The 27,145-nt window shown below is 54.9% G+C and overlaps 3 protein-coding genes across 12 annotated transcripts; 2 read left to right on the top strand and 1 right to left on the bottom strand.

The window, feature by feature from the left end:
* Window positions 1-6,670: 6,670 nt before the first annotated feature.
* On the top strand, window positions 6,671-15,916 carry LOC101868793 (perilipin-3). 9 transcript variants are annotated; one of them, XM_034070676.1, is made up of 9 exons: window positions 6,671-6,691; window positions 10,656-10,732; window positions 11,170-11,365; window positions 11,945-12,027; window positions 12,353-12,538; window positions 12,737-13,526; window positions 13,920-14,116; window positions 14,304-14,432; window positions 14,517-15,916. In XM_034070676.1, the coding sequence occupies exons 2-9, from the start codon at window positions 10,673-10,675 to the stop codon at window positions 15,054-15,056; spliced, it is 2,181 nt and encodes a 726-aa protein (XP_033926567.1). In that variant the 5' UTR covers window positions 6,671-6,691; window positions 10,656-10,672; the 3' UTR covers window positions 15,057-15,916. The 9 variants fall into 9 exon arrangements, with proteins under 9 accessions (XP_033926567.1, XP_033926566.1, XP_033926565.1 ...); XM_034070675.1 differs by having other exon boundaries at window positions 12,353-12,736; window positions 12,869-13,526; XM_034070674.1 differs by having other exon boundaries at window positions 12,353-12,772; window positions 12,905-13,526.
* Window positions 15,917-16,287: 371 nt separating this feature from the next.
* Window positions 16,288-19,697, top strand: TICAM1 (TIR domain containing adaptor molecule 1). Of its 2 annotated transcripts, none has more exons than XM_034070995.1 (2): window positions 16,288-16,361; window positions 17,141-19,697. In XM_034070995.1, the coding sequence occupies exon 2, from the start codon at window positions 17,320-17,322 to the stop codon at window positions 19,402-19,404; it is 2,085 nt and encodes a 694-aa protein (XP_033926886.1). In that variant the 5' UTR covers window positions 16,288-16,361; window positions 17,141-17,319; the 3' UTR covers window positions 19,405-19,697. The 2 variants fall into 2 exon arrangements, with proteins under 2 accessions (XP_033926886.1, XP_005155258.2); XM_005155201.3 differs by lacking the exon at window positions 16,288-16,361 and adding an exon at window positions 16,450-16,709.
* Window positions 19,698-22,759: 3,062 nt separating this feature from the next.
* Window positions 22,760-26,915, bottom strand: FEM1A (fem-1 homolog A). The gene is made up of 2 exons (XM_031042321.2): window positions 24,212-26,915; window positions 22,760-23,970 (listed from the first exon to the last, which is right to left on the bottom strand). Exon 1 carries the CDS (start codon window positions 26,703-26,705, stop codon window positions 24,663-24,665), a length of 2,043 nt encoding a protein of 680 aa, XP_030898181.2. The 5' UTR covers window positions 26,706-26,915; the 3' UTR covers window positions 22,760-23,970; window positions 24,212-24,662.
* Window positions 26,916-27,145: the final 230 nt, after the last annotated feature.

Genomic DNA, 27,145 nt, shown 5'->3' with positions numbered 1-27,145 from the left:
GGCGGGAACGAGCGAGAGAGGCGGAGCCGCCGCCACCGCCTCCCGGGAGCCGGGATCGGGGCGGGGAGGGAGGGGGGGGGTCAGGGACACCCCCTGGGACCGGTGCTCCCCGGGGGCTGCACCGGGGATCCCCCACCCGAGAGGGGCAGAACCCCCCCAGTTCCCAAAGCGAGGGGTCCGGTGTGGAATATACAGGAATGATTCGTGTCAGGAATTTAGGCGTCCTTGTCGCCATTGCACTTTGTGTGAAACCAGCCCTCCTTTGTGGCCGTGATTGTCATAAGTGCTCCTGTCAATAAGGAGAAACAAAGGGGATCATCTCTCCTAATTAATCGCTTAGTTTTTCAAAGGGGACTTCCGTTTAACGGTTTGACGGCTTAAGGAGGTTAGATATCCAAGAGATACATTTTGTTACAGGATGTTGCAAACTTGGGTACTAGGCAAATAACCATATAAGGCATAGAACAAAATGTTAAGACTACGTTAAGCTTGTAAGCATTTTTCTGTTAATACATTGCTAAGAAAATTCAACAACGTCTTCACTGGAGAAAGACCCCAGCAAACAAGAACAGAACAAAGGAAAGGGCCACGTCGACATTCGGGTAAAGAAGACAACAGGATTGGCTAAAACCCAAGACTGAGAAGAGACTGTACTCCAAAGATCCCGGTGTGTGTTGCTGGTGGAGCGGAGACTCCCCAGCGCACCCAGCGCTGTTTGCTTATTGCCTCTCTTAAATTTCTAATCAACTGTGAATAAAATCAACTGGGACAAAACCCAGTTTGCAGTAATTTTATAACACTGGTACCAGGAAAACCCCGCGGGCACCGGGACCCGGTATTGAGCCACAAACTGGGCCACGGAGAGCCCAGTGGGACGGGAGACCCGAGTGACCCTGTCCCACAGCACCCAATGCAGCTCCTCCGCAGGGGTCCCCAGCCCCTCGGGATCGAATAATCCGAATAACCGGAATAATCCACACAATCCGCAAAAGGCCTCTAACCCTTCCCGGTTAGATCCAGGTCACTCCAGGGGCTCCTGTGGTGACACCGTGGCCTGGGTGACAACGGCAGAGTGGAGCCGATGGGATGCGCTGCTCCAGGAGGATGTTTTCCCCCCAAAGTCCAATTGGGAGTAAAATGCACATGGGAAATGTGCTGCAGGAGGGGGAAAACCGTGAGCAGGGGGGGACCAAGGGGGTTCTGGGGAAAGTCAGCTTCAAAATGAGTCTAAAACCATGGAAATTGGGGGCTGGGGAGGGGGAAGGGGGGGAGACACCGGAGCAGGAAAAGCAGGAATGGCGGCGGGTTGGGCGCTGCCGGAACAGCTCCGCTGACCCCACAACCTGCGGACAAAGGGAACACGAGGTGCGCCAAGGGAAAGGCAACGCGGCCTGTCCCGGTTACCCCCAACCCCTGGTCCTTCAAACAGCGGGATCAGGGGCATCAGCAGCCTCCAGCGCGGTGCTGGCTGCGGCAGGGAGCACAGCACGGGATCCTCAGTGTTGCTCCTGCCCTGTCTCCACTCCATTGCGGTTAAGCCGGAGGTCACGGGCCGGCAGTCGTGATTTGGACTGGATTTGGTGAGTCCCATCCGTGCGGCGCTTGCCAGGGCATGAAAGCCTTGGTTCCGGCAGCACTCGGCTCCATTTCCCCTGGAGCCTTCCCTGTGTGGATGCACTGGAGTCTCAGCCTTGCCCTCGGGCAGCCCCAGGCCCTGCAGCCTGAGGGGCCCCCGGATGCTGCAGGCCTGGTAGGGAGGAAGAGGAAAAGCTGAGCATTGGAAACCACGTTTTCACCCTTCTGAGGATCAGCTCCAGTCTGAGCACCTCAGGATTGCATGTCCTGGCCTGAAGTTCCAGTCAGTGCTGCTGAACAGCCCACTCGGATCTGCATCCCATCACCCATGTCCATCCTGTTGCCAGAGGAGGGCAGAATCCACATCCCTCATGGTTTTGAGATGCAGGACAGTTCAATGACAGACTTCTACTACCCTCTGTCAGCTCTTGCCCCCCCCCATTGGGGTCCCATCTCACATCCATTTAGGAAGTACCCATATGGGTACCCAAGCATGGGACACACACACGTCCTTTGACCCTCAGCAGCTCCCCCCACAGAGCAGGGAGCTTCCTGAAGGACACAGATTGCTCAAGGGAAAGGCTTCAGGCAGGGGCAGGGGGGGACCGGTGGCATTCCCAGAGCTGAGTCAGAGCAAGCAGCCCCCTCCTGGAGAGACTCCACTCATTCAGAGAACCCACGTAGGGCAAAACCCACGCTGCAGCCTACACACTGCTCACCTGGGTCTACTTAAGACTTAGCTCTACATCACTGCAGTAGTGGGACGTTGCTTTCATTACAGTTGAATGATGCCTGCTCTCCTTCCCCTTCCATTAGGGGACAGGACACGAGGGAATGGTGATGGGACAAAGGGAATGGCTTGAACCTGCCAGGGGGGAGACTGAGCTGAGCTCTGAGGCAGAAGCTGTTCCCTGTGAGGGTGCTGAGGCGCTGGCACAGGGTGCCCAGAGAAGCTGTGGCTGCCCCATCCCTGGCAGTGCTCAAGGCCAGGTTGGACACAGGGGCTTGGAGCAGCTGCTCCAGTGGAAGGGGTCCCTGCCCATGGCAGGGGTTGGAGCTGGAGGAGCTTTAAGGCCCCCTCAAGCTGCCAGAGAACTTGGTGCTGCAGAGACAAAGCCAGGTCTCCACTGACTGCCAGACTGAGCAGACCATGACCTGGTTACAGCGCAGGCGTCCCAGTGGCTGCGCAGTTTTGGTTGCCTCCCTTTCACATTGTTTCAGGCAGTTGGGATGGAAAACACTGTTCTGCCATCTGGTAAATGCCCCGTGCTGGGAGGAAACAATATCCTGCTCCTGTGCCAGCAGCGGTGGCCACTTCAGCTTGTGAGACCCTCCAGCACTGGTGAACTGACTTGCAGAGAGATGCCGGCAGCACGAAAGGAATCCCAGCAGTCTCCAGGCCATGGGAATATTGTTCCCTGTGAGTCTGGGCACAGCGTTTGAGGAGAACAAGAGCCCAGGCATGGACATAAGAACCGGCAGCTGATGGACACCCTTAAACCAAGGCCTGGGCGAAGAACCATTGAGAGCTGCTCTCGCCAGTTCTGAGGGGGGCAGAGGTATCTTTGGGTGAGCTGTTGGAGCCCCGCAATTCCCAGTCTATCCCTTATAATGCCTTTACAGCACCTGCCAGGAAAACCAGCAGCATGCTGGTCCCACGAAGCCACAGGAAGCATCACATGAGATCCCAGCACCCTCCATGGTTAACAGGGTTCAGCTCACAGGGAACCATCCAGATTCAGGAATTCTTTGTACCTTTGGCTTCTCCTTCTGCAACCCCCCTGGCTCCCACCAGCTGAAGAGGCCACATCTGTGGTGCTGGAATCATCCCAGCGATGGGGAAGCTGTAGAGGAGCAGCTATAGGAGAAGATCCTTTGCCAGGCAAGGCCTCCCCTCCTCAGTGTCCCCATGGAATACCACTGCCTGACATGCAAGTAACTTCTTTCTGCCTTCCACCTTCCCAAAGAGAAATCATTTGGGGTTTGCAGAGCTTGGAGATCACTGCTCAGAGGTGGGAATCAGTGCAGGAAAAGAGGTCCCAAAGAAAAACCATTGGAGCTGGGGACACAGGGGCCTCCTGTTGCCATTCAGATCCTTCACTTTCTGCCATTCAGCATCCATTAACTTTCAACCTGTTGCTGAATCTTCCTTCTCCCAGTGTTTAGAAATGCCTTATACCACTTGTAACCTTTGGGTTTTGGGGGGATCCTTCCTCATGGGCATTCCCAATTGTGCCTTTATGGGGGCAAACAGGCATTCCCTACAATTCCAGCTAACCCCCAAGGCTGGGGGGTGCAATGGAAGCCGGTGCCTCTACTCGGGAAGCAAGAGCAGGGGTCTCAGCAACAGCCTGAGGTGGAGAGGACACGGAGCTGCCACCCCCCCCATCCTGCAGCAAAACCCAACCAGCCCCCATCAACCCACCCCACCCTGACCAAAGGGATGCGGTGAGACCCCGCAGGAGGTTCCAGAAACCAGCCTGGAAAGCATCACAAAGCAGCGCATTCCTCAGCCCTGCATCATCCCCTGCGCGCCCCACAGGAGCCATTCCTGCTGCAGTGGATGAATGCTTGTAAATGGGGTGCTTCAGTGTCACGTGCGGTCCCCAAAGCGCCGATGCTGAGCTGTGATGCTCAACAGAGCAGGGGGAGGAATCACACCTGACCCTGGGGACCCAACATCCCCAGATCCTCCATGTGCATCCTCACCAACCCAGCTGGGCACTGGGACAACCGAGGAGGACGGCGCCGAGGGAGCCACACGCTGAAACAGGAGCAGGGAGCTGGCGACAGGGGAGTCCTGGCTGCCCACAGGCACACAGGATGGGGTTTAGGCCTAGGGACCACCAGGAGGACTCTGCCCCATGTCCTGCTGCTGCTGATGTAGGGTTTGGACAAAGGCCGGGGTTACTGATGGGATGCTGCCTCTTGTAGGGAGTGTTCACTGCAGCCAACACAACTCCCCTTCCCCAAACGTGTTTCTCTGCTTCCTCCCACGTCCTTCCCACACCCAGCAAACTCCTTAGAACTGAGTTGATCTGTGCTGCTTACACACAGCTCATGTATATAATGTACCTCGTTGTGCTTACACATACAAGAAGCACAGAACTGAGCATGCAAACCTTTGCTCTGGAACTGCAAGCTCCAGGTTTTCAGTGTCCTGGCACTGCAGGTCTCCCACAAAGCAGGAGCTCCCAGCATTGCTATTTTGACCTAGTAGCTAAAGCCACACTTTAGATACCAAACATTATCTCATTAATTCTAATTACTGGTTATCTCACGCAAACCATTTGCCACGGGTGCTCACCTTCACCTCCATTCCAGCCACATGAAGGTGTTCCATGCAGATAGCGCTGGTTTCCCCACTCAGGTGATGCAATACAACCTGCCCCAGGACACTTTCACCATCCCCACCACAACTGCCCTACTCAGGCAGTTTGCATCATTGCCACTTTACCTGAGGATGCAGCTGCTCTCCTCATACAGGCCAACATTCACACAACACAGGAGTGATCCTGATTCCTAACCCCCCCCCCCAATGGACAAGAACAGCCATTCTTTCCCCTACAGTCATCACAACCTCTAAAAGCCACCATGTGACATCTCCTAAACAGCCTCAGGTTTAATGCAAGACATTAAACACTTCACAAGCACCATTCCCCCTGGAAGGGAAGCAGATCCCAGGAGGGACCATGCCCTGGGAACTGCTCCTTCCTTAGGAGCATCCTCAGTGCTAGATCCCCATCCCTGGGAGTTTTCAGGGCTGGGCTGGCGTTGCCAATGGTCCTGTCTCAAGCAGCAGGTTGGATTGCCCGACCTCCAGAGCCCTTCCAGCCAACAGCTCCATGCCAAGCCTGACTCAAGGGGATTCCTTCCCCCCTCAAAGCTGAGCACTGGGAATTGTCTACATTCCTGTCACAAACACCACTGACAGCTCCTGCTCTGCCTTCATGGGTCACAGAAATGAGACCCAAGGTCTTCTGCAGTCACTGGTCAAAACCAAGGTGACTCAATCACTTTAATAGCTTTAGAAGGCATCAGATCATGCTTCCTTGTGCCTCAGTTTCCTCCCCCGCTGATCTTGAGAAAGGACAACAGGAAGCTTAATTGATGGCTTCCAACCAGGCTTTGAGATCTGGAGATGGAAAGGCACAAATGGAAAAGCAAAACATTGACTAAACTGTGAATTATGTGTTACTGCTGCTAAACAGCTGAAGCCTCCCCCAGGCAGGCTCAGAGCCCTGCATTGCTGGGGCTCCTATCTTCAAATCACAGCAAAGCAGCAGCATCTTTCACCATCACTTATCTGCTGGAGCCAGGCGAGGGCTGAGAGTGGGAGAGCTCCTCCTACTCCTTGGGTAGTTTCAGCACCCGTGCTGCAGGGTGGGAGAGCACAGCAGAGCCAAGGGAGGTTTCCACATCCCAGAGCCCACGTCTCACTTCTCCAGCACTTCTCGCCGATCCCTGCGATGCCAGTGAGGAGCAGCCGTGGTCCTGATGAGCTCCAGGGCTTCCCAACCGCGCTGCTCCTGAGCCGGTCCTGACAAGTGCCCTGGGTTCAGCTCACTCTCTGGCCAAGCCTTTCCTGGTGTCCTGCAGAAGGCAGCAGCATTGAGGCTGCCATGGTGGCAAGCAGCATCCCCCAGGTCAGAGCATGGGAACAGGAGCGGTGCCTGCAGGGTGATGGGCTGAGCCCACCTCACAACACAACTCACATCCCCATAGACTTCCATCCCCTGCATCCCCCAGCACCACCTCCCTGCCCATGGTTGCTGTGGGGCAGCAGGTCCCCATTCCATGGCCCCGCAGTGCTTGGGGATGGACACCCCAGCAGCGATGTCCTCTTTGCGGGGACCAACCAGCAGCATCCCCACCACCAGCAGCATCCCCACCACCAGCAGCATCCCCACCACCAGCAGCATCCCTGGGGGGGTCCCCACCTGCCTCCCACACCCACAGCTCCCACCCCTCTCTCTGCCCTCCCCTCCCCATTGGCCAGGGCAGCACCTGCAGCGTCTCCATTGGCTCTCTCGGCTGCTCATCACCCCCCGGGGGTATTTATGTGGGTGAGGTCGAGCACTCCCTGTGCTGTCAGTGCTGGGAGCAGAGGAGCCAGGTAAGGCTGGGCTGTGGGGAGGTGGTTGTGGGGCTGTGGCTTGGGTCAGGGTTGGGGAACCCCTAAAGTCTGCCCCTTGTTTACCCAGGGGCTCTGCAGCCCTCCCAAGGATGGAGGGTGCAGACAGGGCTTGGAGCTGGTTCCATCCTAGAGCCCTTGGCTCCTGGGTGCACCAAGGCTGAAGTGCCCCTGCTGAGGGGCTTTTCCAGCTCCCTGGGGAAGCACAAGGCTGTGTGCTGTGTTCCTGTTGCTTTCACCATCTGGGGTGGGGGTGTCTTGGCTTTCTGAGGCCAAAGGTGACATCTTACAGTGCTATGCTGTACCTGCTGAGCATCAGGGAAGAGTGGAAGGCTCCAGAACCTTCTCTAAAGGCTTCCTAGACTCCTTGATAATGCCACGTGTCTGTGATTGAGCAGCTTTAGGCCTGAAAGCTCTTTTCTGCTTCTTGTCTGCTGAGGACCAAAGCTGTGGAGGGTGCACTGGAAGCAGCTCTCCCCCCTCAGCCAGGGCAGGATGTGCACCCTGGCCATCAGCAGTGGTGATGCTGTGGTATGTGCTGCAGGAGGCAGCTGATCACTTGGGCATTCCCTTCCTGTTGACAGTGCTTCCAGCCCTGCCTGCAGCTATTTCACATGATCCTTTGGTGTAGGCATGATAGTAGTGCTCACCAAGGGGGTGGCTGGGTGACGAGGTGACTCGTGCTCTGCAGATGGAGGCTGCATCCATGCTGAAGAGAGCCCTTGGTCAACTGCCTTTGTGCTCTTCAAGACTGCCAAGGTTTGCAGTGTGGTTTGGTGAAACCCTGCATGGCTGCAAAGGGCTTCAATTCCTGACCTGGTTCTGCTGAAGCAGCAGATAGCAATGGGTGTTAGGGCAGTGGGCTGCTTGCTCTGCAGCTTACAGCCTCTGTCTGAAGCCAAGGTGTGTTCTGTGGAAAGATGGGGAATGGGAAGTACTGGGAAGCTGAGGAGCTGTCTTAATGAACCCCCCTTTCCTCTTTGCTGAAGTATATCCAAATTCTTGGAGAGCTGACGGTAGCTGCCCCAAGCAGTTACTGACCTGCAGCCACTGGCTGTGGTGCTTGATTCCTCTTGGAAGTGTGGCTTCAATCTTTGAGGTTCCCTAGTGCTGATGGCTTTCCAGAAAGGTCAGATGAGCACCTCGCCAGCAGCTCCCAAAGGGATGTCAAGGATCACCTGTTCCTCTTCCTAAAGCAAGCTCTGCCCTCAGAGCATCTACAGAGGCCTCCCTTGGCAGTGGGCAGTGCCATCCCCACTGCAGTGACTAGGAACTGGGGTATCAGTGGCAAATCTCGACAAGAATGTAAATAAGTGCTTTCACCAATGGGCCCTGATTAGCCCTCCCTGCTCATAGCCAAAGCACTCCTTCAGCTTTGCCTTCCTAAAGGGTCATTAAGGAATTGCCAGTTAAGCTATTGAGCAGGTATGCAGCCATGGCTCAGTCTGTTTTCCCAAGGTAAAACGCTTCTGGAAGGGAGAAAAGCTTCCCAAACAAGAGCCCAACCTCACACCTGATCTTCATGGGCCAGCTGCTTCCCAGAGGAAAAGAGAAGCCCTGCCCAAGCTGAAGGAGTAGTTTTGTGTGTGATGGTCATTGTCAGGGTGGCAGGAATCAAGTCCCAGCAGGAAGGGACTTGTCCTGCTGCCAGGCTAACGTGTGGCACTGGCTGTGACAGTCGGACCTGCTGCTCTTGCTGGTTCACCCAGTTCAGACTCGTGCCAAACTGGGCAAGGACCAGCAGCTCAGCTATTTTGCCATGCTAGAAATGTGTGCTGAAGAGTTTCACCTTTCTGAAATTGCCTGTTTCAGCTTTCTGCAGTAGTGACCTGGTATTTCTCATGTAGCAATGGTATGAAACCATCTGCTTGTCATTTACACCCAAAGCAAACGGTGATGCTATTTCTGCTCTCTGGCCTGGTGGTTCCCCGCACAAGTGTGGGTCTCCCTGTTGGGATTCCCCCTTGCAACTGGCTTGAAATTGTGCCTTCCTTCAACGGATTCTGAACCAGCTCACCCAGAAGTACCAAGCACTGTGCTTTCCTGCACTCTCAGAAGGAAAATGAGGTTTGCTCAGCACTTCTGCAGGGAAAAGAGAAACTAAAACCATGCTGCGGGCTCATAAAGATTTGCCTGCCCCACAGATACCAGCATTGCAACACACCTCATCCCTCCTACGTGAAGGAGAGCAAACCATGTTCTAACATGACTGTGCTGCAAGGATTATCAGACATGGTTGCATCCATAATTAAAATAGGCTCCTAGTACTTCAGGGGTTGGTTCTAACCTTAAACTGGTTTTTCCATCAGGTGAGGGGTTACTTCTGACTTACGCTGCAGCCAGCGTCTGCTCCTGTCTTTGCTGTGGTGTCTAACACCAACACCAGTGAGATGCTCTGCAGCTGAGTTTCTCCCACCCGATCTAGAAGTGTTTTACTCAGCAAAGGGGCTGTTTGCAGAGCTGTAGCAATAGCTGTGCTTTGCCCCGTGACAGGGCTGCAGGCTGATTCAGCCTTCTTGGCTTCCAAAACACCAACACCCTTGCCCTAAAGCAGAGCAGCAGGAATAAGCAGTGAGTGAGCAAAGCCTGTGGACTTTGGGACTCCGTTCAAGCCCTGCTTTGCTTCAGAGCAGCTCTCCCAGGCTGCTGAAGTTCAAGCTGTGCTTCTGCAGTGCTGTTAAAGCCGGGAGCCCTCTGGGCAGGGTGGGTACCACAAGAGCCTCTCATTTGAGATGCTGGAGGTCCCAGCGTTTGGGACCCCTTTGCTGCAGACACGGAGCACTCAGTGTCCCATTAAAACACTGACAGATTGCATGGTTCATGCAGCAGGATTTGTCCTCCTGCCAAGCTACCTCCTGAGAAGCCTCCCCTGGCTCCAGCCAAAGGCCAGGCCTAACAAATGCTTGTTTCACCACTTCTTGCCCAGCTCTCTGTTCCTGTTTCCACAGGAAAATAAAACCCTTACACAAGGCAAGGAACACAAGGAGCAAGACAATGGTCTCCTCCTGAATCAGATGGCAAGTTTTGGGGGTAGAGCCTGGAGCAGTGCTTGGCTTGGGAATCCAGCCTGTGAGGAATTTTGGTTTGGGGGCTTTCCATTGGAAAATGCCATAGCGGTTCTAAGAATAAGGCTTAACTGGCATGGGGGAGAAAAGCAGATGTTGCACTGGAGAACAAACATGCTGAAATCCCTGCTGTGCCTGGCTCAGGATGAGAAGCAAGCCTGGATTATCACCCAATACTGGAGTGTCCAGATACCAGCCTAAATCTGTGCTGGGGAAGCCAATACCCACTGAAGAGATTGCATCATTTTTATACTTGAAGTTCTTTATCCCATGATGTAATGAGAGCACTGCTGAGGCTTGGTTTCACAGGAAGTGAGGAGAGATTTCCTGCTTCACTGGGCAGCAGGAGGAGAATACCAGGAAAGCTCCAAAGGATCCCAATGTCCTTCCCTGAGCTTGCTGGAGCTGGTAGTGGTAGGGAGGTTGACAGAAGCTCCCCACCATGAACACAGGCAGAGTGGGGTGGCCAAATGACTCCTGGTTCAGTGCCCTTTGCAAGGGATACTCCAGAGGAAAGGGGTTATCAACATTGAAGGTGAAATAAGGTGACAGAAGCCCACTGCTGTTTCAGCATCTCTGGTCATTCTCTTGTAGGACAGTAATTGGGTGAGACAACCTCCGGTGATAACTCACATACATTTGCTCTCCATAGAGCAGCCTGGTGGGCATCCAGACAGGGGCAACCCAGCACACACAAAATGTAAGACGGATAAGAGAGTTCTTGTCAACTTCCACCTGCTGCTTTGAAGCCAGATAAATGTTAGCAGCAGTAAGTGGGATGGTTATTGAAAGTATTTGGCTGTTTAGGGATTGAGGGAGGTGACCGAGCATAGTCCTTGTCCTGCATGAATATGCTGTCCTACTCTTGTTTCTCCTTTCAGCTGCAGCTGAATTCACTATGGCAACACAGAAGACCACAAAAAAGGATCTGCTAAAGGCTGAGGAACAGCAGCAAGCGGTAGGTGCCAGGGCAGACAGAACTCTCAACATGCAACAGTTAAACTCCCTGCTGAGGTACACTGGTAACTAATGTCTCTCAGCACCTCAAAACAGAAAGATCAACCCTATGGAGCTGTGGCTAAATCTAAACTCAGTTAACAGAGAAGCTCAAGAGAGCTTCAGGTCCTGCTCAAGTGATTCTGAAACATGAGCTGTTACAGGCCCTATTTCCACATCTGGGTTTGGTGCTGAAACTCCAGAGTGACTCAGAATTCACTTTTAACCCTGGCTTGTCACTGGTTTGCTATCAGCTTTTGGATGAGTCTCTTCAACTCGGAGTTTAAGAAGGATGAGGAGATGAATTGGGTATCTCCTTAGGACCTTTCTGCACAGACCCATGCCTTGTATTCACTCCCAGCTGAGTCTCTAAAGTCATTTATTTCTTTTGGGGTTTAGAGTGCTGTCAATCGAGTCACCAGCCTGCCCTTGCTCAACTCTGCTTTTAACCTGGTCTCATCTGCCTACAACTATACCAAGGAGACCCATCCTTGCCTCAGCGGTGTCTGCAATGTGGCTGAGACCATGGCTGCTGTTGCAGTGGGTAGTGTGGTTGGTGGGGCACAGCCCATCCTGAACCAACTTGAGCCGCAAAGTAAGTGAAGAGCGACCCTCTCTACATGGACGAGGAGATGGGGAGCTTCACGTGTCTGTTGGGTGGTACCTATCTCCTATAGCACATTGTTCTAGCCAATGGTAGCACTGAGTCTTCCACTCTGCAGCTCCCAGCTGCTCAATGGACATGACTTTGTTAACAGCTAAAACAAAGATTGGCCTCTTGTCTGTGCTTCCTTTAATTCACCAACCAAAACCTCCCCGCTCTTCATCTCTTAAGCTAGCAGCGTCCCAACTGGTAGTAGCAGTGTCTACCCTGGATAGAGCTTGGTCTGTCTCATCCCAACCCTTTAGGTTGATAATCCTACCTACCCAGAGCAAGTATTGCACTCCAACTGGAGCAATGTGCTGCCAACAGCTACAAAGTTGAGAAGGCAAAATGGAGACTACTTAAAGCTGCCTAGTTGTAGGGTTTGTTCACTCTTCCAAAAAGCCACCCCACCCCAGGAAGATGATCCAGGGGGGAGCTTGCTTTCATGGGTATCCTGGATTGGCCATTGTAGGGTCAAAAGCCCCTCTCCTAACTGAAGAATAAACTAATACCTGTTGTATTTTCTAGTTGCACTTGTAAATGAATATGCCTGTAAAGGACTGGATCAGCTGGAGGAGAACTTGCCTTTTCTTCAACAGCCAGCAGATAAGGTAAAGGAAAGGCTTTTCCTTATGGGAAGCTGTGATTTGTCCCTTGCTTGATGGAACTGTTACGGTTACAGAAGAATACGGGGAAATAAAGTTCAGCAGCATTGCTTTGTCAGCTCGGGTCCAGGGATGGGCTACAGGAGGCACTGTGAGCTCATGAAAGCTGGAGAGATGCCTTCAGCATGTCCATGTAAAGACAGGGTACAGACTTCGTGCTCTCCCACAAGGCTACAAGCACAATTTAGCCATAGGGAAAAGCCACTTCAGGGAGGGAAAACCTATTTCAGGGGAAAACCAAGGTCTCTTTCTCTGCCTCTTGCTGTTGTAGGTAATCTCAGACACCAAGCAACTGGTTTCCACCAAAGTGACATCTGCTATGGATGCTGCCTGCGAGGCAAAAGAAGCAATGGCCAATAAAGTGACCGAAGCTGTGGACCTCACTAAAACTGTTGTTGGGGACAGTGTCAAGCTGACCAGGTCAGTGGTCACTTCCACTATTAACAGTGCTGTGGAGGCTGCTCATGGTGCCAAGGACCTAGTGACCAACAAGGTGACTGAAGCAGTGGACCTCACAAAACACGTGGTGGAGGACAGCATTGAACAGACCAAGTCTGCTGTCGCTTCTACTATTGTGAATGCTGTGGAGGCTGCGCAGGGTGCCAAGGACCTAGTGACCAGCAAGGTGACCACCAAGGTGACTGAAGCAGTGGAGGCTGCACAGGGTGCCAAGGACCTAGTGACCAACAAGGTGACTGAAGCAGTGGACCTCAGTAAACACGTGGTGGAGGACAGCATTGAACAAACCAAGTCTGCTGTTGCTTCTACTGTTGTCAATGCTGTGGAGGCTGCCCAGGGTGCCAAGGACCTAGTGACCACCAAGGTGACCGAAGCAGTGGAGGGTGCCAAGGACCTTGTGACTAATAAGGTGACAGAGGCAGTGGACTTCAGTAAGCATATCGTGGAAGACAGTGTTGGACGGACCAAGTCTGCTGTTGCTTCTACTATTGTCAATGCTGTGGAGGCTGCCCAGGGTGCTAAGGATCTAGTGACCAACAAGGTGACCGAAGCAGTGGATCTAAGTAAGCACATGGTAGAAGACAGTGTTGGACGGACCAAGTCTGCTGTTGCTTCTACTATTAGTGCTGCTGTAGAGGCTGCCCAGGGTGCTAAGGACCTAGTGACCAACAAGGTGACCGAAGCTATGGACCTGACCAAAGGGGCTGTTCAAGATAGTGTTGAGAAGACCAAATCAGTGGTCACTTCCACAGTCAGTACAGCTCTGGATGCTGCATATGGCACCATTACTAGCAAAATCAATACAGCCCTGGAGCAGGGCAAAGAGGCTCTCCAGGAGGGTGTGGAAATGACCAACTTGGTGGTGACCAACAGCATAAGCAAAGCCAAGGCAGTGAGCCAAGCAGTGGAAGGTGGTGTGGAAGCTGTCCTGGGTATGTCAGAAGACCTGGTGGATCACTACCTCCCCATGACAGAGGAGGAACTAGGTGAGAAAACACTTGCTTGGCGCTTGTAAATGCAAGTCCTTGAGCAGCTGACTAGAGAGCACCTGACACTGCAAGGCTCATCTTCTGAAGCAGCCAGGTAGCTCCATGTGGTATGGGACAGAGCAAGCATTTGCTTAGCTGGTCCTTGCCCATCAGCCTCAAGGCAAATAAACACGGGGGTACATGCTTCAACCTATCTGTCAGGTCTGCTTATCTGAAGAGAACACATTGAGCAGGGACCAACATACCTTTAACATCTGAGCAACAACAAACCTGGCCTGTTTGCACAGCACACTTCAGCCTTCATGATTGATGCTCGATGGGTGATCTTACCTCTTCCCCTCCAGCTGGGTGAGCGGAGCACAGCTACAGCTCTCTTCTTGTTTCCTCCAGGTAAACTGGCCACCTCTGAGGGATCTGGGATGGCTTCTGTGGAGGAGCAGAGGCAGAACAAGAGTTACTTTGTGCACCTGGGCTCCCTGTCGAACAAAGTGCAGCGCCGAGCCTATCACCTCTCCCTGCACAAACTGCAGCACCTCAGGCAAAGAACCCAGGAGACTCTCTCCCGGCTCCAGCTGGCAATAAAACTGGTACAAACCTGCTCTTCCCTCTTTCCTCCTGTCTGTAGCCTTCCTGCCCTGCTATCGAGATGGAAGCTCCTCCTCCATGCTCTACCAGCTGTGTGTCACCTTGGCTCCATCCCTGGGAGGGAAGTGCTGGTGCTGCTCTGACTGTGTGTGCTTGCAATCCAGCTCTTCCTTTCATTTGTCCCATCAGATTGAGTCTGTGAAAGGGGAGGTTGGCCAGAAGCTTCTGGATGGGCAGGAGAAGCTCTATCAGCTGTGGCTGGACTGGAGCCTGACCCAACCCAAAGGAAACCAAGTCAGAACTGCCTCCCAAGTAGAGGTATCCCTAGAAGGGGGTGTTTAATCAGGCCTCTTGGTGCATCTCACCTGCTCTAGTAACTGAGCTCTATCTCTTTCCCACCAGGTAGAGTCACGGACTCTAACTATGCTGCACATCATCACCCAGCAGCTCCAACCCATTTATGAGAACCTGAAAGCCAGCATCCAAGGCCTCCCCAGCCACATCCAGGAAGCTGTGTATCAGGCCACTCGAAACATCCACAAGCTCCATAAATCTTTTTCCAGTGCTGTGTCTTTCCAGGACCTCTCCAGCACCACCCTGACCCGGAGCCAGGACCGGGTGGCAGAAGCCCGAAGGTCTCTAGATGTTCTCTTAGAGTATGTAACTCAGAACACTCCTCTCAGCTGGGTTGTGGGGCCCTTCAAGGCAGTAGCTCCCGTGTCACAGGGGAGCAGAAAGCAGAAGAAGGAAGATTTGGTGCTGGAAAAGGCCACATCATCAGAGGAGGGGGCTAAGACACCCGAAGAACCAAAGGGAGCACACGAGATCCTAGGGGAAGGGAGTGAAGTGCTGGAGAAACTGGAAGAGAAGGCAGAGAAAGACGCAGAGGTGGCACTGGCTGCAAAGGAGGTAAAAACTAAAGCACCAGAGGAGGATCTCTGAAGAACTGCAGCTCTTCCGGCCATGGCTCCCTGGCTAGAACATCACTTTGTCTTTTAATCATGTGCCATGAGTGCCTCCTGCTCCCTCACTGAGCCTCCAGTGAGATGTGGTTTGGAAGGAGACTCAAACCCAAGTGGGCTGAGTCCATCCCTTGATCTGCTATTCCTTGTAAATCCTGCTGCTGCACTGCAAGGGAAGATGGGGCCCTCCCTGTCCTTTGGCTTCTGAAGTCAGCCCGGGTGTGTGTGAATGGGTGCCTCTTGCTGAAAGGAGCTGTGGGAGAGAAGCAGTGATTTCCACTTAGTTTTAATGTTGGATTTGGGTTTAATTCACACGAGCTGCTCTACAGGAGGATGGGCCTGACCTCCTCGGGCAAGTTTTAAACATCCACATTCCAGGTTACCTTCCTTTCTGCCTCTTGTGCTTCCGGAGAGGCTCAGCCCCAGACTGGGGCAGCGGGGGGAGAGGCTGCCTCATAAAGGGACTTACCCCTTATGGATCCAACCTTTCTTTCACAGAGGAACACTGAGCGAGGTGGGGTTTTCCTTCGAGCATGTCAATGTACAGGGGATTATCTTGCCTTCAGGGATGAGCTGTTTGTGAGTAACTCCATACAGGCTTTGCAGCCAGAAAGTCAGTAACTGAGGCAACTTTTGCCTGGAGTTGCTCTACCACAATGCCAGGATATCCTGCTATTAAATAGGGCTGATAAGTGCTGGATCTTTTCCCAGCAAACAGTGCTTTGTAATCATTTCTAATGTAACTTATTGGGGTAATGCCTGTCCTGGCATGGTCCCTGTGCCAAGGCTGGAATAAGGGCAAGCAGACATCAGAATAAAGCATAACCTGTGTCCAGAGAACTTCCTGTGTCTGTGTGTGTCTGAAGTGGCAGAGCTGTGCTCTCCATTAGCCCGAGGTGAATCACTTCATTAAAGGTAGGGACAGGCCAAGGGGAATGGCTTGAACCTGCCCGAGGGGAGACTGAGCTGAGCTCTGAGGCAGAAGCTGTTCCCTGTGAGGGTGCTGAGGCGCTGGCACAGGGTGCCCAGAGCAGCTGTGGCTGCCCCATCCCTGGCAGTGCTCAAGGCCAGGTTGGACACAGGGGCTTGGTCGGTAACGCCTCAGCCCAGCGCTGGAGGCTGGAGCCGGTACTCCGGATGCAAAGCTTCCGGTGGGGGGGGGGGGGGGGGGGGGGCGGTGGCAGCGCCCCGGGACCGCTCCGCCCAGCTCCGCTCCCTCGGGTTCCTGCCGGCTCCGGCCGCACGCATCGCTCCAGGCCCCGCCGCACCGGGACCCGGCTCCGCGGTGAGTCAAGGGGGGGGGCGGGAGGGGTCCCGGGGCCGCCCTCGCCTCCTGCGGCCGTTTCACAGACTCGGGAGGTTTCCATGGGAAGAGCCAGCCACTTCCTCACGCGTGGCCTGAGCTCATTCATTGGGTAATGGGAGGGTTTCTATGAGACAGGGGAAAAGCGGCGTTCGAAAGGAGAAACTTTCCCCGTCCGGAGCTGTTGTGGGGCGGCTGCTCCGCTTCCCTTTAAATAGGGAAAGCTCCGCCTGGCGCAGTCAGTGCCTACGAGCAGGGACCCTGCAGGCACCCGCTGCCCCGCTCCGGACGAGTCCTGCTGTTCCGTCCCGGCCTGCGCAGAGGCCTCTGGTGAGTGCAAGGGTTTAGCAGGGCTCGGGAACAGATGGAGACAGAGCCCGCAGTGACATGAGGCTGCCAGGCAGAGGATGCGAGGGGGTTACAACCCCCTGGCAGGAGGAGGCTGAATGGGCTTCCTCTGGGCGTGCTTTATTCCTCAGTGCCCATCGCAAGGAGCCTGGAACCGGCTGCCTGCAGGAGAGCAGACACTTGGATTTATCCTAGTGCACCAGGTTGTTCAAACCGGTTGTAATGAATGTGACCTGAACGCAGAGAACGTGCTCTTTGCTTAGTAACAGGCTTGGGATAACATGTAGAGCTCCAGCAGACCTGCAAGCACTGAAGAGATGCAAAAGTACTTCAAAGCTGCGAGGGGGAACTGGAGCATCCCCCCAGCTCCCCGCATCCCGAGTTCTGAACGTTGTCCTGTGCTCTTCTCACAGGTTCCTCAGGACAGAGATGCCCCAGTTCTGAGATGAGCTCCTGAGCAGCACAGAGCCATCACTTGTGCAGTACGTGCCCTGTGGCCGGAGCATCAGAGAGAGACAACCCCTCAGGTGCTGGGAAACCCCTGCTCCATCCATGCTGTCTTGGTCTCTGGTCCAGGCCACCAGCTGAGGAGATGGCGCAGAGCACCCCGCTCCGGCCCAGCTTTGAGGACGTTCTTCATATTTTATCCCAGGTCCCTCACGAAAAACTCCTGAGCCTCAAATATAAACTGAAGCACTTATTTTTTGGGCCCAGCAGCGAATTGTTGCAAGCCATGGTTCTGCTTGCTCTGAGGCAGGAAACAAACGCAAGGATCTGTCTGGATGCCTTAGGAGATAACCGGGCAGCCCAGTATGTCCACCAGACCACACTGGGCACTGCAAGAGCACAGGAAGATGGGGAAGATTTGCAGCCTCCTGAGCTGGATGCAGGTGCCATGGAGCTCCTGGCACAGATCTACACGGTGCTGGTGAAGGAGAAACTGTGCAGCCCCGAAGCCATGGAGAAAGCCTGCCAGGCTGCCAGCGCAGCCTGCAATGCCAAGGAAACTGTGCCGGGAGCATCCCACAGCATCCCACCCAGGGACCAGGGAAAACACGGCTCTGCTGCCAGCATGGGCTCAGGTGACAAAGAGCAGATGCTGAGGTCTGATGCGGCCAGATTTCCCCTTCCAGCCACCGCAAACCACGTGGTGAGGAGCTCTCCAGTGCAGATAGGAATCCACTCAGACCTCTCACGCCTCTCAAGCCCAAGGAGCCTGCGCTCCATGGAGAGCTCCTTGGAGAGCCTCTCTTCACCCAGCCACTTGGAGATCAGCGCATCACCAACAGCTGCCCTTCACAGCAAGGCCTGCCGCCCGCAGCAGGCACAACAGCCCGATGGGGACAGGCAGAGCCATGGCCTGCAGGAAACCACCGGCACCAGACCCAGCTCTCAGCCCACCCAAGTCCTCCAAGCAGAGGCTGCTCCACAGGGCAGTTGGTGCCATGCAGCGGCCCCGGCTCCTGCCATGCAGCCGCCCACGATGGGTGCTGTGAACCAACCTGTGCAAAGCAGCGATGTCTCCAGCACAGTGGCACCAAAACCTGAGGCACCAAAAGAAAACACAGACAAACAGCGAGGTGAAAAGCAATCATCTACAGGGCTTCCTGCCTCAAGGGCTGCAGTGGACACTGGTCCTGCCCACGTGTCCATGGAGGAGCCCCATGTTTCAGGAGGCCTTCCTCTTAACTCTGCATCTGTTTCCATTTCAACCCATTCACTTCCTCCTCCTCCTACCTATTCCTTCGCCTCGACTCTTCCCCCTCCGGCAGGACCTCGTTCCAGCTCACCATATCCCCTGCGCTCCCACTCATCCCCATCTCTTGCCTGGCCTCCTCCTCTCCAAACTGCAGAACCAGCTCCCCCATCGGAGCTGGATGGTGGGAAGTTCTTCACTTTCGTTGTCCTGCATGCTAGTGAAGATGAGCTTGTTGCCCATCGGGTCAAGGACCTGCTGGAGAACATGGGGGTGCCCAATGGTGCCACACTCTGTGAGAACTTTGCCATTGCTGGACGCAGCCATATGACTTGCTTCCAGGATGCTATGGAAAACTCTGCTTTCGTCATCCTTCTGCTGACCAAGAACTTCCCGTGCGACCTCTGCATGTTTCAGACAAACACTGTTCTGATGGAGTCCATCATGAATCCATCCAAGCAGGACTCAGTCATCCCTTTTATACCCCAGGAGAACCCCTTGGAGTGGAGTCAGATTCCTGCTGTGCTTACAGGGCTGACACCCTTGGATGAGAACTCTCCTGGCTTCTCCAGGACGGTGCAGAACACCTTCACCACCAGCAGGATCAATAAGAAGAAAGACTCGTGGGACATGCTGCAGAGAAAGAAACTCCAGCTGCAAGAGGAGCGGCACCGAACGCTGCAGAACGTGGCTGCCCTCAACCTTGGCTCCATCTCTTCATCAGCAACACAGCCCCCGCTGCTGGAGCAACCACCCAGAGAGTGGTGGTCCCCAGCAGGAGGTGGCCCCAGGCCTGCTCGCATGGGTCCTGTCCAGCCCCCCTCAGGCCACTACAATGTGCTGCCAGGTCCAGGAGGGATCCCCCCCCTCATCATCCAGAATGCCCGAATGGTTCAGATCGGGAACCACAACGTGATGCAGGTGGAAACCCTCCCCCCCGGTGTCCAGGGCACTGAGGACGGCTCCCGGCAGAGTGTTTGATGAGAGCAGCAGCAGCTCAGCCATGGCTGGAGCTGCTCACGCTTGGTTTGAAAGCCGAAATGAGGGATTGTGCTGGGACTGGGACTACTCTTACCTCACGTTGGGTTAAAAGTGCCACTTTGTGGAGGCCAGGAGAAAATGACCTGCTTTTGTGTTGGACAAAAGAGGTTGCAGCCTCCTGAGACTCTTTTCCTTGTGCTTCTTTATGAGTAAATGAGAAAACACTTTTTTAACTGAGAAAACTTGATTTTAAGGCCACTGGATGGGTTTAGAAATAAATTTTAATCGATTGACTTGTATTTCTCCGGTTCTTTCCTGCAGGATTCCCAAAGGGGCAGCCAGGGATAGCTGGAAAACCAGGGGATGTGTCTGTACCTTGGGGGTGGAGGGAGCTGGGACACACTCCCATCAGACCCAGGGAGGTTCAGGAAAGCAGCTTCTGACATCCGAAGGGCTGCAGGCCCCTGGCTCGGGCAGCAGGAATCACTTCCCAGTTCCCCTTGGGAACTACAGCGAGAGCAGTTTGGGTGGTGAAAGACAGAATTCCCCAGTGCCCCCTCAGCATGGGTTTGTATTGAAGAAAACGATGAAAGAACTGGGATTGCACACCAGGCCCAAGGGGAAAGAAGGCTCCTTCCAGTAGAGCTTGGAAAGGGTGGGGAGGAAAATTACTTAATGAAGATGGAAGGAGATGGGGAAACACAGAGGAGGCTGGAGGAGGCAGGCGCTGCGTGTCCATTCCTCTGTTCTCACCTGCTTGTACAAGCCTGAGGTGGGAGGAGTGAGGCTGGGCAGCACAGAGCAGTGCTCTGTGCACATTCCCAACCTCTCTGTAACCTCCTCTGAGCGGAAGCTCTGGGGGGAAAATGAATGCGTTGAGCAGAAAACGAAAGTGCTGAGCGGAGCAATACGGAAGGGGTGGAGAAAGGCAGGAACAGGCAAGGTATCCTGCAGGACCTGGGTGAGGGCTACACACGGGAGGTATCTCCTGAGCCTTCAACACCAGGAGGCAGCTGAAGCAAGGACCCAGACCCCACACTCCTCCTCCAGCAGCTTCTGCTGCAGCTGTTTGCCTGCTCCATCGGCAGAGGTCAGCCCGAAGCCACCGCTGGCAATGGGGCTGCAGAGCTCGGGAGTCGGCTCAGCCCTGCAGGAAGGACCAAGTCCTCCCCAAGGTGGACACAGGGCTGGATGCAGGGAGGTGACCCCATGTGGGGTGTGTGCGCACTCAGGTCACTCTGAAAGCCTGCCCCAGGTGGGTTCAGATGGAGAGGAGCCCCCATTGCCTGGCAGCCAAAGCCCAGGGCTCCTACAGCAGGTGAGCAGCAGCCTACTGAACAGAGCTCCCAGCAAGACAGGAACCCCCCCCCAGGGAGAACAGAAGGGGGGCCCTGGCTCCTCAGAGGACCCCAAGCAACGGTAAGGGACAGTCCCCTCCAGCTGCTCTGGGGACAGCTGCCGTTGCTGCCTTGGTGTCTTCCAGCACCTTGTGCCCCCCAGAAGGGGCTGAGGGTGTCTGCAGGGTGATGGGGGAGAGCCAAGGCACTGAGCAAACCTGAGTGCAAGCTCCTGGGCACCACCAGATGGAGGAGCTCAGAGCTAGTTGTCCCTGCTCTTAAACTGCAACAGGGAAGTAGCTTGCAAGACATCTGGATTTCAATCCCCCAGTGTTTCCTCTTAAAGAGGCTGTAGGTCCTTCCTCATGGGTCTGTCCACAGGTTTCTCTGCTTCCCTCAAGGAGGCTGAGCTCCTCCTGGACATCCCTGGCAGGGAACAAAAGCCCTTTCTGTCCTGAGCAGAACAAGAACCCCATAAATATGATATTGCTATTTAAAACCTGCCATCGGTTGTTGGCCACCAGCTTTGTAACAGTTCAGCTTTGAACTTGGAAGGACCCAGTGACAATGGATTAACCCATTTACTCTTTATAGAGAGCCTGCTGGAGTCCTCCAAGTGCCTAGATTCCTTCTCCATCCCTATTTAGCCTCCTCTACGTCACCTCTGTTCTCTAGGTGTTGTGTTACCACACTCCCCATCACCCTGCAGTTGCTGTGCTCCTCCCCTGGGGAGAAGACACGAAGGCATACCCATCACTCCTTCCAAGCTCCTCAGCTTTCTATAAATACAGCCTCATGCAAAAGTAGGCAGCTGGAAGCTGTTCCAGCTTGTAAACAACCCAACAGAGCCCCATCCAGTCTGCTTGGAGTGGAGGCAGGGAAAGCCATGGCAGCCGACCCTGAACTCCTGCAGGGCTGGAGGATTTTAGGGTGTGCAGTTCAATGAGACCAAAGGTTGTTGGGAGCGAATTCCACTGAGGAGCCACAGCCCTGCTTTAATCACAGCAGCAGGTTCTCTTCCCACATTTTGAGGGCCCTCTTTGCTGCTGCTCACCCTGGAAGGAAGCTTTGGCACCAGGGCCTTGTGCTCACCAGGAGGGTGCACTTGGGCCTGTGACCCCCCTCGTCCTTCCCTGGTTTCTCTGGGCAATGGGAAGTGCTGGCATGGCACCTCCAGCTTTGGGCTCCAGGCCACTTTGTCAACAGTGAGCTTACAACATTAGGAGGCTCCGAAGACATCCATGGAAGGGCACCAGTAACTGCCTGCAGGAAAAGCCCAGTGAATGCCTTACCACTTTGGCATTCCTCAAGAAATCTGCACGAATGAGAGGCTTTATTCTCCAGAGGGACAATCACCAGGATCCAAGAGGGAAAAAGCACACCTGAGGTTTTAAGAAAGGAGGGAAAAGCAGCTGTTTTGTTCATGGCAGTGGATGGAAGGGCTCCTGGTGTGCTACAGGAGGGTGTGCAGCCACCCCAGTGCAAAACCACCCTCCACTCTCTGCCCACGAGAGTTACTCAGCTAAAACCATCTCCGGAATGTTTCCCTGCTCCCCATAACCCTCTGGTTTGCCCCATGCACTGGAGCTGGCCCAGACAACACCTATAGTAAGTATGGACTGTTCACTGTAATTACTCCTGAATTCATGCAGGGATTTCTCCCACTCAGTAATCACCATCAGCACTGGATTGCTGGGTCCTCGCTATGTAATTACACATTCTGTCTGTGTTAAAAGAGAACAAAACTTAAAGCCATTTTCTATCACACAAAGTATTCTCGCCTCCATGGGGCTCTTACACATGACCGGAGTCTGGAAATGCAAACCCTTGTGCGGAACTCACTCCAGCACCTTTACCAGGAGAGACGTTTGTGACTGCAGCACAGCTCGGCTCTTCCCAAGAGGAAGGATGACACAAACCAACCCTTCTGTTGACTGCACACACCACCACAGGTGTAGCATCCTTAGGACACAAGGGGAAAAGGGAGGCTCCCCACCAAGAACTCCAAGGCACTTGCATTCTAGCAGCCATTTGTTGGTTTATTATTTAAAGTTAAGGGCGCTCATCAGCTCACAAATGAACAAATTCCATTCCTGCAGTTTGAGTTCAGGTTTCAGCCAAAAGGAAACAGAAACTAGAAGGCAGCTCAACTAACTCTGCACTTTACAGCTCCAGACAAGTGAAACCTCCCGGCTTTATAAATACATGTTATAGTTAACACTGCAAAACTGGAACGGCAGATCTACAACAGCTCGAAGGGGCAGAGCGTTGGGTTACTGAGGCATGTGGATACGCTGGCTTATAAATACAAGTAGAGAAGCTTCAGTAGCATCTAGTGCATGGTTGGATGCCAGGGTGCTGCTCTCCCAGTTCTTGACCTTTCCCAGAGCTCAGAGGCAGCTGCTTCATCCCCAACTGTGTTTTCCAGTCTGCACAGGGCCAAGCACTGAGCCAAGGCTGCCAAAGCCCAGTCAGTCCCCCTGCAAGATCAACTGCTGCAGCAGCATCATGTTCACCAACACCGAGTGTTTACCAGCAAGGAGGGCTCTACTAAGGGAGGCAAACACCACCCCGAGACTGAGGGTTTCAAGAGGACACTGAGCTGTGTGCAGGTCCTAACCCAGGGAGTTTGCCCCACCAGCAGCCAAGGGAGATCCCAATTCAGTCGCTGAAGTAGCACCATCCTCAGGGAAGTTGCAAAAAGAATCAAAAGCCCAAACCAGAAGCTAACAACACACTCCAGGGAGGGATATTCCAGAGCGGGATAATGAAGAGCCCAACCGATGGAGACCAACAAATCTCAGCAGCACAAGGAGGCACCTTTAACTTTCATTTCTTTCTTGCTTCTTCCTTCAGACCCCCCCATACAAACGTGCCACCAACACTCACCTGCTTTACCAACCATGCAAGCACCATCCCACCACAGGTACCTCCCACCCTGCAGTGTTTGCCAAAGCCCATCCTCAAAGATGGTCCAAAGGGCACTGGTTTGGCTCTGCAACCTGGCCATATCCACCTCAATCCCTTGGAGCTAAAGGAAGGGAGTGAGCGCTGGAAGAATGGGCAAGCTAAGAGCCTAAATACCACATTAATGTTTTGGGTTGAAGGTAGCAGTTTTCCCTCCCCATTCATAAAAACCAACATCTATTGATGAAACTATATAACCAGAACTGACCTTACTATATCTTACGGGACTGAAGAAGTCTTGCAGCATAGATAGGGCCTGGCTCTAAAAGAGAAAAAATAACCCAGCTTTATGCACAATCATTGAAATCTCAGGCCTTTACCACCACTCGCTACTTGGCCAACCAAGGGAGAAACAAAAACCATCCTCAGCATACCCAGCCCTACTGCCATGCAAGGCAACTACCTCGGCAGAGCACAAGCCACTCGGCTCTTTCACTCACACTGACCCAAATCTGAGAAAGGGGGTGGGAACAGAATTAGTTGGAAGATGGTTTATTCCTCACTTGCATTCCTATCTGCTCGGTATGTGGGATGGGAAGCACTAGATCACATGTGTGAGGTGTAGCTGCTCCAAAGCTTAATGCTGAGTTAATCCGGCACTAAGGGGAGAGGCAGCAGGTCCCAGGGCATCTCCATGGTCCTTTCTTCTCAGGGCAAGATGGCTGGCACGGGAAGGGGCAGGGGCCACAGCCTTCTCTGGATACTGTGCACTGGAGCTGTCTGGCACCTGAAGATGCCAACAGTGAGGGGCAGCCATGGGCTCTCCAGCCTCCTCTTCCCCCAGCCCTGCACACACCAGCTTCACGGTGACAGATGAGGACAAAGCTCACATCCCATCTCAGCACAGCAATGGCCTTCGGCATCTAGGCAAGGATAGGCCAAGATCCCAGGCTGCACGACCTCTGTGGGGTGGAAGAAGCGACAGGAGAGGCTGGGGACTTCAGCTCTCCCACCCTAATGCAGTTCAATGAAGGCTTCCAGCTCCTCGGGGATGAAACCCTTGTAGGGAATCTTGTGCTTGTCCAGGGCGCGAGCAGCAAGGCACTGGAGGGTGATGTAATTGAAGGGCTGCATCATGCTCTTGGTGAGCAGCTTCTCATCCAGCAGCTCATAAGCAGTCTGCTTGAAGGCATTGGTGGCATCCATATGGGCTCCAGCCTCCATCAGGGCACTCATGATGAGCGGGCAGTTGTTGCGGGCGGCAATGTGCAGCGGGGTGTTGTTGTCATAGTCACGGCTGTCCGGGTCAGCCCCACACTCCAGCAGCAAGTTCACAACGTGGAGCGATGGGAATTTGCCCACAGGATAACGTCCCACTGTTGTGGTGTCTTTGTCCACAGCCATATGCAAGGGAGTGAAGCCGTTCTTGGCCCGGGGGCTGCACTTGAGCAGGCGGTAGATGGCCTGGCGCTTCTGGTGCTCCTGCTCCGGGGTGCACTCCACCTTCTCCAGCAGGAAGACCAGGTGGAGGATAATGGCCAGCGTCTTGGTGAACTGTGCTGAGTCAACTACAGGGTCCTTGCCGTGCACAAGAGCTCTCTCCACCTCCCTGACCCCTTTGCTCAGTACTCCCATGAGGTCTGAGAAGCCCAGGTGAGTTGCTAAAGTGCCTTTGGAGCGGTCCTGAAGCACGTAAGAGAAAAGCTCAGCAAAGGAAAGGAAGCTGCTGGCAGTCATGGGGCTGAGAGGCTCCAGGTTGCCTTGCTGCATGTCCAGGGCGTACTTCCACAGGTTAATGCAGCGCTCGAAGTTGCCGGAGTCAGCATAGACGGCTCCTCGGTAGCGGATGTAATAGGAAGTGTCCGGGTGGGAAGGCCCCAGGATGCGCTCTCTGATCAGCAGTGCCTGCATGCGCATCTCATCTGGGTCAGTGATCAAGGCTTCCAGCTCCTCCAGTGAACTCACTTCCCGGGAATAGTCATAGGCCAACACCAGCTGCCGGGGCTCAGGTTTAGGCAGGTATTGCCCCCCCTCGCACCGAAGCTCCATCGCCCTTCGCCAGTACTTGTGGGCTCCCAAAAGGTCTCGTTTCTTATCCACAAACGTGGCACCCAGCAACTCCAGCGCTTCCACAGCAGCCTCTCGAGTGCAGAACACGTTAGGGGCCTGCTGCTCATCCTGACCGGAAGCTGAGGCACAACATCTCTCACACGTCTCTTCACCACAGCCCTGAGGAGCTTCCTTGCCAGCGCCACAGCACCTCTGATGGCTCCCACCTGATGCACAGGTCCCGTTTTGGCTCCCTGCCACCTCCTCCTGCTGCAGCCCGCCCTGGATGAGGTACTCCACAATGTTGGTGTGCCCGGTGACGCTGGCAGCCAGCAGAGGAGTCATGCCATAGCCATCCTTCTCCATGCGGGCTTTGGAGCGGAGCAGGAGCTGCAGGATCTCCAGGCTGCCGGACTCAGCGCAGTCATGCAGGGCTGTATTCCCCTTCACGCTCCGGCGGTTCACATCAGCCCCTTTCTCTAACAAGTAACGTGCAATCTCCCGGTGCCCTTTGTAGCAGGAGATCATCAAGCACGTGTGTCCGTGCCGGTTGGCTACTTCCAGGTCTGCCCCGCGCTCCCCGACCAAGTAACGTACGATCTCGAGATGCCCATCGAAGCAGGCGGCCCGCAGCGGTGTGGAGTTGGTCAGCGTGGTCTGGTTCACCGAGGCCCCGTGATCCAGGAGGCTGCGAACCACCCCCAGGTGCCCGGCGGCAGACGCTGCCCACAGCGGCGGGGCCCCCTCGATGGTCTCCCCGTCGAAGTTGACGGATCCCCCCTCCTCCACGCGGGCTCCGCAGTGATCCAGCAGATACTCCACCACCTCCAGGTGCCCGTGCCGGGCGGCGATCAGCAGCGGGGTGCTCCCTCCGCCGGGGCCGTCGCCGCCGCCCGGCCCTGCCGTCAGCGCCTCCAGCTCCTCCCGGCTCCGGCTGCCCAGCAGCTTCTGCAGCAGCTTCAGCTTCCCATCGCGGGCCGCGTTGTACACAGCCGTGCGCAGGTCCATGGCGACGGGGGCCGCGGCGACCGTACCGGGCACCTCCTGGCCATGGACCGGCTGCTCTCCCGCGCCCACAGCTCGGCCCGGGGCGAGGGACGGCGGCGGGCGGGCCTCGGGGGGGGGAAAAGAGCCCTGCGAGGCCGGAGGCGCCCGGCCGGACCCCGCTCACCTCAGCGCAGCAACCTCAGTTCCCTCCACCCGGCCGCCATCTTAGGTTTGGAGCCCGAAACAAAATGGCGCCCGCCCGGCCAGGGGCGGGGCGGGAGGAGGATGATGGGAAATGGAGTCCCGCGCACGGCGCTGCTCCCGCAGGCGCTGCCCCGCCGGAACTCGGCTTCCCGGCAGGCAGCGGGGAAGGGGCGGGGTCTGTGGGCCGCGGCCGCGGGGCTGCGCGGGGCACCATGGGAAGTGTAGTCCCGGGGGGTGCGGCGGTGGCGCTGGGGGGG

Source organism: Melopsittacus undulatus, chromosome 19, assembly GCF_012275295.1.
Source record: "Melopsittacus undulatus isolate bMelUnd1 chromosome 19, bMelUnd1.mat.Z, whole genome shotgun sequence".
In the NCBI taxonomy this organism is placed as follows: Eukaryota; Metazoa; Chordata; class Aves; order Psittaciformes; family Psittaculidae; genus Melopsittacus; species Melopsittacus undulatus.
Note: the sequence above shows the minus strand (reverse complement) of the source record. Positions and strands in the feature narration are given on the sequence as shown.